The sequence below is a fragment of the Limulus polyphemus genome, unplaced genomic scaffold (genome assembly GCF_000517525.1).
Source record: "Limulus polyphemus unplaced genomic scaffold, Limulus_polyphemus-2.1.2 Scaffold313, whole genome shotgun sequence".
NCBI classification, from domain to species: domain Eukaryota; kingdom Metazoa; phylum Arthropoda; class Merostomata; order Xiphosura; family Limulidae; genus Limulus; species Limulus polyphemus.
The window spans coordinates 615061-626426 of record NW_013665923.1 but is presented as its reverse complement, the minus strand read 5'-3'; the positions used below and the strand labels follow the sequence as shown (position 1 = coordinate 626426).

At 34.2% G+C, this 11366-nt stretch overlaps 1 protein-coding gene across 1 annotated transcript in view; it reads left to right on the top strand.

Moving 5' to 3' along the window:
- LOC111085288 overlaps nt 1-10891 on the top strand; it is a 19336-nt gene extending 8445 nt beyond the window's left edge. Inside the window, exons 4-5 of the mRNA XM_022383155.1 lie at nt 6108-6419; nt 10531-10891. Coding sequence (XP_022238863.1) covers nt 6108-6419; nt 10531-10720 — 502 coding nt within the window. The 3' untranslated portion in view covers nt 10721-10891. The remainder of the gene's footprint in view (nt 1-6107; nt 6420-10530) is intronic.
- Nucleotides 10892-11366: the final 475 nt, after the last annotated feature.

Below are 11366 nucleotides of genomic sequence, written 5' to 3'. Positions count from 1 at the left end.
GCTATAACTTAAACAACGCTATAATTCACAACAAATGACTCACGCGCTCGACCCAACTGTCCGTCGCTATCTCTGTCTGCAATTCAACTACATTGTTGCCGTCACTTCTTGGCGGTCTTATATACAAGAATACCGAAAATCTAGTAAACACTCGAAGCTTCACGAAGGGACACGAACGTTCTAGAAGCTCATGACGTGTTACCAGCGTCACGTGATTCACCAAAATAAAAAAATATCGTGTGATCGACGAACAAAAAAAAACTTCGAGAATCGTCGATCTAAATTAGCAATATTCCAATGGTTATTTAATGCAACTTTGCCCTATATTAGATAGTAGCCTTGCATTGGTCAGCGAAACTCTACCCCAGTATAATAATATGTGATTTTTTGTTATTGTAGTTTTATGCACTAAGGTGACATGAAATAAAAAAACAAATTCTCAAAGAATAACGAATCAAGATTATGTTGAACCCCTTTTAAGACTGGAAAAATAACTATTGCCATTTTTTACTTAAGTCATGTATCAGAAAATTATTTTCGAGACAACTTGTACTGTTGAACATTACTGTTTGTTTTCACGGCATTCGTCGTGAGATAATACAAAATGACAGGGACCAACCAACCATTTAAAATGTTCAATTGAATAAACGCCCTTTCATTGTATTTGTTTTCTCACAAGTGGGCGAGAACGAGGACTTGACAATTATCCACCGTATGAATTGTGAATTTCCAGTACAGTTTGTTTGTTTTTTTCGGGCGAAATAACTTTGCAAAATCGCTACGTGGTGTTTTCTTTTCAATCTCAGTTATTTACTTTTATAAGTTTGTTTCCACTGCAAAGATATTAAGCTCATGAAAAGTGGTGTAAAAATCTAACTTTCTTCACAATATGTTCTGGTATACCTTCTAATTACGTAATAAAGTTCGTTGTCAAATGAGAAGTTTCTAGCTGTCAGCGGTTCCCAATCGCTCGTCGACAGATATGTTTTTATTGGCTCGTAGAAAAATGCAGTGGGAATACAGAGAGAAGGGAAAAAGAAAGAAATTAAAAAGTGCTCTTTAAATATTCGATATATGGTTTATACATGTGTTAGGTATAAATGAAATATGTTGTTTTCTTTCCAATTAGTTGTAAAGCAATTGACTCCCATAACTTTCACTTGAAAGTTTCTTGAAGAAGCCAAATTAAGAAACAACACTAAGTACTGGCTCATAAGCTTTTTACAAAGAATGGAAACGTTGGAAGCTATTGGTCTAACTTTTCTATAAACAATAAGCCTGTGATATCAAGCTGAAGTGTCGAGCTCTAGTCCTGAATGCAAACAAATGAAACTGTTCCACTTTTACAACTGCCGCTACGAAAAGCAACAACTTACGCTTTTAAATTTTACCCATTTAAGGGGGGGGGGGCGCCTCTGTAACGTAATTAGGCGATTTAAAGATAACTGTCCTACAATGTCACAAATTTTGAAATCCAAAGTGATGACCCACAGTTCCAGTACCTTTTATAAAACATTTTAAAACTTAAAGGTACGAAAATATTAATATTATTATTCTGTTTGTGCTTGACAAGAGCTGATTTCCTTCATCCAGAAAGCTATAAAATGTATCTCGGGGCATTCGGCTTATGTATTAACGTGTGTGTCATCGTGTTACACATTTTTTATTAGAGTGTAATACTAGTTCAAAGTGATATGTATAGTAGTTTTCATATACATATGTTAGTGTTGCTGAAACATAGAACTAAAATTAGTGTTGAAGGTTTAGGTAAATCACGTGCCTTCTTCTGTAATATACCAAAAACCACAGTGTTTCATTTCGTTATCCTTTTTTTATTGAAACCTTTAGCATAATGCTATTTATTATTATTATTATTATTCGAAGTAAAAATTATTCGAAAGCTTTCCTGTCCAGGAAAATAAAATTGGATGTCAAGTGGTTAATAGAGAACATTGAAGTGCATAGCGGTGTTTTTTAAATATGTATATCTATGTCTTGTTTCGATGAAGAGCTTTAACATTATATGAAATGCCAACCAGTTTGTCAACACACACACACTTCGCAACGATCGGTTTTTTTATTTTTTTTTCATTTTAGATATCACACTGCATTCATGAACGAGTTAAATAGCAATAACGTTAACTACTTGTAAAGGTATAGCTGTAGTTGGATTGGGAGTGGCAGAATAGTTATCGTGCTGGGATGCGCACCCAAAGGTTCAAAGTTATGTCACTGGATAAGCTCCGCACTTCCAGCTGTCAGAGCGTTTATATCAGTGTAAGATGGCAGGTGCTTTTAACTGGTTGCCTTCCCTCTGCTAAATAATTCTAAATTAGGAATTATACCTGAACTTTGGATAACCTTACCTGGCCGTATAATTCATGTGTTACTTAAGGTGTCATTACGTTTGAAAATATTCAACGCCAAAAGAGTTCTAATTTCTTATCTTTTTCTTGTTGGTTGGTTAAGCACAGATAGCCCATTGTGTTGCTTTGTGCTTAACAATAAACAAACAAGCTCTCTCTCTAACTTTACGATAAATGTAGTATTTCATAAGCAACAAAAAAAGGCATGAAAAACAAGCAGCTTGAGAAATGTAAAAAAGAAATTGTTCACTGCCTATAGTGGATATATTTAATATTGAGGCATGTTCTCTTGACCCAAAAAATATACTAAGTGCCGCCCACAAAAATCTTCGAGCCTGAAACAGGTCTTCTGTTTGCTCCCCTCCCCCACAGAAATTATAGTTCAAGTTTTCAAGTGTATCTCCCCCTGAATTATCAATTATCCATAGTAAATGTGTTAATAATACCATCGTGTAGCTTGTACCCTTGAGGCACACCCCATTTTTCTGTAAAAACAAGGTGTTCAATTAAATGTACACCCCTAAAGAAAAAAAAACAAGGACTTCATATATTCTGCCCCCCTCCCCCCACCAGTGGCACTCATAGTCCATTGTGTAGCTTTGTGCTTCATTACAAACAAACCATACCCCACCTGTGGCACAGATAGTCCATTGTGTAGCTTTGTGCTTCATTACAAACAAACCATATTTTCTTGCTAGTGATTGATATTCTCAGGTATGTATTATGATCGTTTTGCTCAAGTTACAACATAGTCATCATGATAAAGTAAATAATAATACTAGTGCGGTGTATTGACATACGAGTTCACACTGCAATACATCATACAGGTTTAGTTAATTGGGTATAATAGCTTTGCTAAAGTGATTAGATGAATGGTTGTTATACAAGATAAGCATGTCATCACATACTTAAAACATGAAACATAGTGGTACAAACATGTGAACATTTTAAAACTGCACTTCGTCCTATGCATCAAAACATTATCCAATTCAAGACGGAAGAAAAATTACTGGATTTTCTTAATAATTCTCCTCACATGTGTTAACGTACCCCCCCCCCATCACAAATTTCGCAGATGTTTTGATAAAAATGTCCTTTTCCCCCTGCCGTGTTCAACAAAACACCGTATTATGAAAATTGGGACGCGGATGAAGTGTGCATACTGACGCATGCGCTATTGTATTTTACACACGTTAGCACGTGACGCGTTGACGTAGACCAAGGAACCAAAGATATCCGGTCCCCTGAATTCCTTGGCCCCTTAAAAACAACAAGCCATATACTCTAACGCTCCACAGAACATACGTTGAACAGTATTACACCCACATCTTAAGACGTGTCATCGAATTTAAAGTCCAAGACCTGAAGAAATGGCATATATTTTAAAGTTTAACCTAAATATATGGCATGAATTTTTGTATTTAAGTCTAAAAGGATGGCTAACAGTTTAACGTTCAACCTGAAAACATGGCGTACATTTTAGCGCTTAAACCTAAATACGGGTAATCTTTTAAACTCGAGACGCTTTCTCAATCATTCTAGATTCGTATATTTTCCGTCGAATAATACAGGAAAAATATTTTTTTTTATTTCCGAAAAATATATGTTCTCTTTTAAAGATATTATTGTATAAATTTATCAAAAATAGTGGTTGTAAAAACTAAACTAGACTGTCGAGTTATGAGATGACATATTTAAAATATTTAGGGATGGTTCGATTCGTCAACTGACTATGTGCTGCATTTGCTACAGTTAATTTTAACTTCTAATCAGAGCAAGGTACCACTTAGATTAAACTCGTATATCAGCATAGTTCATTAAATATACTTTTCTTACGTTCTTACTTATAACGATTAGAATGGATTGGTCCAACACTTGGAAATCTTCGCTGTTAACGATATTTTCGGCCGTAAACCCAATAATATTTCACAAGGTTCAGCCAGTTTAGAAGATTTAAGTTAGCCCTAACTCCAAATGCTAAACTAACAATTTAAAACAGTCTCTATAATAAAAGTATAATAGTAAGAACATATAAATAATACAACTAGATATATATTAAAAATTCTAACCAATACTGTTTATGAAAGTAACATTAAAGAATGAAAGAATAAAGTGTAGCTTACTTACAGAACACATAAACAAACAACTGTTGTTAGCTCTAAATACTGTCTTAGATTTAACGTCTCTTAAACAGTGGCACAGCGGTATGTCTGTGGACTTACAATGCTAGAAACCGGGTTTCGATACCCATGGTGGACAGAGCACAGAATGCCCATTCTGTAGCTTTGTGCTTAACTACAAACAAACATAAACAATATAATGTCAATATAACCGTGTATAAGTAAACATTTCCACAATCCTCGCTAGAATGTCTTGTGACCAATAAAATCCATTAAAGAGCTCTGACCGTGTAACTTTAAAGAAGCCTCATATCTGAGATAAGTCGCTACGACAGAGTTACTGCTCAGGTGTAGAGTCAACTAGCAAGACAGTACCAATATTATAGCCAAAAATTAGTTTTCCCGGAAAGGGCCGAAGGCCGTCTGGAGGGGTCACATGTTTTAACCTCTCGCATCACTATACAGTAGTGTGTTGTCTGTTAGTCAGTGAGTAGACACTAAAATGACGTCACATAAGGGATGCTTAACTTGCAGTTTATACTGTCGTGACGTGAATAAAACGTGCGCATGCCATGAATCACGAGAAGAATTATGCACTCTATAGGCTACATATGAACTTCAAAAGTAATAAATAAAAAATATTCGTTACTCTTAGTTTTGGTTTTATTTACTCTTGAAACAGAACACTTTCAGGGACCCTACAGAAGTACATATAGTACTTATGAAGGTACGAAATAATAAAAAAAACGAACGAATACTTGAATTGCACAATAAATAGCTGGAGTATTAGTACTCTATTTAAGAAGTAACCATGTTAAATGTAAAACAAAACAATATAATAAACATGTTATGGGATGTGTCTAACTCTACTCAAACAAACGTCATATAACAAAACACATGGAGAGAACAACAGGAAATAATAAATAAAGTTAAATCTTCAGAAAAAGTCGTGAAGTAAAGGCGTTAAGTTATTAGAAAGTTCAGTAATAATAATAATAATAGATATGTTTTATCTATATGAAGACTAGTGTAAATATTACTAAAATCAAAAGTTTCTATTGTTTTAGCTTCATAACCTTTAATTCCCTCTTTACATTCAATGGGATTACTGATAATAAAAAACTACGATCGTTATTTCAAGAAATGTGTGTATGATCAGTTTGTTACATACAATTAAATTGTATCTGTCTGGAACATGGAAATAAATACGTTATTTCAGATAAATTAATCAGTTTAAAAGGTTGAATTACTTAAATCGATTAATAAGATTAACTTACTTTTTTAGTTTCACCTTAGAAATGTATTATGTTTTTTATACTTAATTTGTTTGCCAAATGTGTAGACAAGAAAAAAATAAAAATTGTAAAATAATCTTTGTACTAATATTCCTTTATTTTTTTTTATTTCGTGTATTTGCTTACATGATTATAACAGGAACTGAATAATATACCATCGAGATAGGATTCAGTTTTGTATATCTATTTTATTTTGTTGTTGTTATTTCTGTAGTATGTACCGCCTTTAGAGCAAAAAAAAAGTACAAAAACGTTATTCGGTTCTATTTGTAATTCTTATCCTATTGGTCTTATAATAATTGTTTTTTCTTTTTCTTTTTTTATAGGAAAAACATAGAGCAGATTATACGACAGTGTGATGACGAAATAAGTCGGATGTATGTGAAGGTGCCTGACAGTCTGGAAGAGCTGGGAGACAACGCCCCCTTCGGTTATTTTTATAACTACACTAGACAAGGAAACGAAAGAGGAAGTAAACAGGCATGGTCATGGGCAGGTTATGCTTACCATAAGAAGGCTCTGTGCGAGACGGTTCCTCGTATAATCCGGCCTGGATTAGCTCATGACACATCTGGGAAGTGGTTTATTATAGTTCAGTCGGACAAATACCCTCAGAGAGTTCCCGTCGAAATATGTAGGTGAGTTTGAGGTCGAGCTGTATAACAAACAAGTACGTATGGTGCGTTAATATGTTGTGCTATAGAAAAAGATATATGACATGTATACAACACATATTTAGATAACATTGCAGAGCTGAGGTAGATTACAATGTTGTAATAATAAATGTTAAAAAAATATTAAATCAATCTATAAATAGTACCGAAAAGACGTACTAGTTGAATGAGATCATCGTAATGAATTATCTATCTGCCTCTGCAAAACACGTTTATTTTTCGGGGGGGACAGAGTTTGTTAACAAACTTTATGAATTAGTCAACCCTATATGACAAAGGAATTTTTAATGTTTTGAAAAAAAAACTTTTTTTATTCTATAAAAGTGTAGGATAATCACAGACATACTGACCGCTAATAACTCCAGCCTAGTGCTATCTCTTGTTTTCATTTTAATCATTTAACCTCTTCGAATCTTTGCCTCCAGATATGAGTTGAGAAGTTCGTGTGATTAGCTGTGTATAACTGGACAGCACTCCAAAGTGTTGTTGTTTTTCTAAACAGGTTTTGCTGGATTAAAGGCCGATATTCTTCTCAGAAGTGCTGAACTTCGGTGGTTTTTGTTTTGAGATACATAATTGATTACATCCGGGATCTTGTGAATTAGGCTGTCAACATGTTACAAGCTTACTGCACAAAATACTCATAGTAACGACATTCCACCAAAAAAAGGGGGTTTCTTATTTGTGTATATTTTTCGTATTATTTGTTTTATAATAACGTGTTGGTTTTGATATAAGACATTTTGGATAAAACAACAGGTTATAGTCACGCATGAAAAACACTATTCTGTACTTCAATTAAGTCAATTCAAAAAACTTTAGCGGTTTCAACTTCACGCAGTTCTTTATTTAAATACTTAATGTACAGTACTGATGTAGACGTGTGACCATGATACTTCAGTAAGCGTATACTTCAAAAACATTTCTAGCATTATTAGCGTTTTGTGTAAAAATAATTGGTATAGCTCACAAAGTGAATATTACTCAATTTCCATATTTTTGTCGTCATATGTATATACACCTCATTACAGTTTTGGTATGGCTAAATGTCGCAACGTTTTCTGATGATATTTAACTTTTATATTAAAAAAATCGTATTTACTTGCATAAAAATGGCAATATGTATATACTTAAAACATGGTATACACTGTGCAATGATCAGGGTGACTTTGTGGGAAGAAGTAGTGGCCAAAAGTGTTTCACGTGATTAATTCATTGGCGGTCATTGGCCGCACAAGTGTCCTACGGGCCGAAGTTGAAAAGTCATGGGTCAAAGTAGGAAGTTGGTATAACTCAGAAACGACTCTTCATATCAGTCTTATGGTGGCTGTTAGAGTAGAAACTTCAGTTGAGTTTATGTATTATTGCAAGAGTGACGGCCATTTTTTTTTCATTGCATTCCTTCATAGAGAGTGCTGGCTCACTCTCTGCGATATTATAAGCCTTTTGTGTGCCCCACACACACTTTGTAGATTTATTAGTGTTATAGAAAATTTTTAATTTTTCTGTAAGGACGTGGCGTCATCTATATATGTAGTTAACGTTAACTTACGTGAAAGATAATAAATGTCTAAAATCAACAATAATCGTGGGTGAAAAGGGTTGTTAACCATCCAATAATATGGCCATCTCACTACCATCTCACAAAGTTTGATTGAAATTGGACCAGCGACCTAGGAGTAGTTACATAAGGGACAAACAGACAGACACACAGATTTTTGTGCTATATATATATATATATATTAAATATAATGTCAGATTTTATGTGCTCTTTACCACAGAAATTATAGATTGTGATTTTGTTGTGGGGTTTGACATGCAATTTATTTCTGACCCTCTGGAATACACCTATAAAACGAACAGTAAAAGAAAGGAACAAACAGTTATACTGTTAGACTCGCAGGTGGGTGCCGTCCACCAACTATTCCTTTTGCAAAACTTCATTCTTTTTCATACTCCTATCTACACTGTTGTCTTGAATAGTAGTTTTTGGAAAATTTGTAATCTCTTATTTTAACTCACTGTTTTATGTATGAGTCTAGTCCTGGTGCATAGATAACCTTCGTGTAGCTTTCTGCGAAATTCAAAACAAACTAACCTTGATCTTTATAACATTTTTGTCTTGAGTGTGGAACTGCTATAGAAGACAGGCGAAGAAAAAATATGTCAACAATTAAGAAATGGTTGCAAGAATAATTGAAAGGACTTTTATCTGGTTACATTGTCTGGCCATTTTTTTTGGACTTCCATCCAATTGGAGTGGACCACGTTTTGTAGGAATATTGTATTCAAGTACATTGAAATCCTACAAGTATACATTTCACACGACTATAATAGAGGGATCGTCAGGTAACAAACACAAGTCAATAAAATCAAAGAGACTGAACATAGTTGCGTAACTAAACAAACAAAACAAAGTCCTTATTAGAGCGCCACAATAAGATGAGTTACTTGATTATACTACGTACTGAATCCACATTACTTTGTCTTTACAACTGGCTGTTGGAACAATGGAAAAGTTGCTGTTCACAGTAAGAATTGTGTGTTATTAGATTTTTATTAGGTGAAACATCACCTTGATTCGGTATCCCACACTCCTAGTTACCCACATCAGAAGTCATGCTTAGTTTAATTTTAAGGGAGGGGGGAATAATCTCCCTGTATTTACTGATCAGCACAGACCACTGCTTCACCCTAGTTTTGAGTATGGCCCGTACACAGCTGAAGTAATACATTAGTCTCAACAGAAAGTCCTAAGCTGTAGAGCGACCACATGGTGTGCAACTTGCCAAAGTCGAAGATTATCCTAACGTAGAGTGAACTGCATCTGTTAATAAGAATGCTTAATTAAAAGTAGGAAATATACGAACATTTAAAAACAAAATCACTGAACTAAAATATATTTCAATCATGGAATTCATACAATTCTGGAAGTTTCTAATGCCACAGCTATAAAAGCCTGAACCCATATTTAATCGTTGAAAAGTATGCTGTGCAATGGGTTCAAAAAGGTGAGTAGAAGATTATGGTGACGAATGCTTAAATATGCTTAGAGGAGTGGAGACCTGGCTATTTATATTGGCCAAGAAAGATGGATAAAGTCACTATCGTATTCTTAATACCAATTTTTGAACAAAACGATATTGTCGATTTGTTGTGTAAAACCCCTCGTCGTTCTTCGCGAATCTACAGCATTGTAGAGTGAATGTTATCGGCCAACAACATTCAGGTATACTGGATGTTATTCATCCTTCTAAAGGCATCAAAGGACCCAACCCTTGCTACGAGGATGTTCCTCACACTATACAACACTTCCAGCAGCTCGCACTGTTGGAACAACTCAAACAGGGTCAAGTACTTCATCAGTAAAGGGAAAGAGGAAACACGGACCACATAATACGCTTCCAGTTAATCATTATCCAAAGTTTGTGCCCTAATCACTTTTGAAGTTGTAGTTTACAGTAAAGGGAAAGAGGAAATACGGACCACATAGTACGCTTCCAGTTAATCATTATCCAAAGTTTGTGCCCTAATCACTTTTGAAGTTGTAGTTTACACTTTTGTAGTTTACAGTAAAGGGAAAGAGGAAACACGGACCACATAATACGCTTCCAGTTAATCATTATCCAAAGTTTGTGCCCTAATCACTTTTGAAGTTGTAGTTTACAGTAAAGGGAAAGAGGAAACACGGACCACATAATACGCTTCTAGTTAATCATTATCCAAAGTTTGTGCCCTAATCACTTTTGAATTTGTAGTTTATTCTCTTTTTTTTTCAAACTTAATGTTTTTGTGAATCGTTGTTGGCTACCATATGACAATTTGTGTAATGCTCATCATATGATATGTTCGTAAATAATCAAGTATCCTAACCACTGATACATTATATGATTGGGCAATTTTACATTTGCAAGTAAGTGAAGTGTTATGTAAACGTGTATGTTTGTGTGTACAGAAAGGGAAGAGGACGGTTAAAAAGTGACCAATTAGTGTATTTCTATCTTCTAATAACAGTTAGTGAATAGGCGAACCTTATGTAATTCACTTCTTTGTTTATTTATTTTCTACTATACAGCTCTCCAGGTGACGTCTGCAGCAACATCGCCGACTGTGGTAGAAAATCCCGCTGTGTTCAGAGATATAACTACCAACTGTTGATCAGTATCGATCCAGATCTTCCAGATATTTGTCCTTTTATGAGATTGTTTAAATTCCCATCGTCTTGTGTTTGTCATGTAGAAGTGGAAAACGGAGTTGATCAGTGAAGACGGTAGCTATAATTACGAAACACTAAATGAACAAACAACAAACTGTAAAATATTATACAAGTGAGTGAGGTATATCGTCGTTGTTAAACAACTCCATTATATACATATAAATCACAATATTGTTATTCTTTACTTTTTAATATTATTTATGAGACGATTTCTATTTGAGTAAATTTAAATTAAAAATATATACACAAGTTAACTTTTCATAGATCAGTATGTTTCCAAATGGCTGTGTAGCCGTCACCGGTTAAATAATTTAACTCGACGTATATTTAAAGATATACGTAACAATACTGAATGTAACGGATAACAATGGCCTTTCTTACTATACAGATATTACGCTGTGTAATGTACTGCGAGATATGTACGTAGCGCTCTATGCAATTTACAAAAGTTGGATATCAAAAGATTTAGTTAAATAGTAAAATAAAATAATGTCTGCGAATTAGGCTATATGTTAGCTCTAGAACATATATGTGTGTGTGTGATAATTTCATGATTTTATTCAGTTTTATAAAACAAATATTGAATTTTTACGGAAAATCAGATATAAAGCAACGCTAATTTTGCATGTATTATTTTGAGAAAATACTCGTGGAATTCCATGCTTAAATGTTGTTGATAAAAACTAATATGTGAC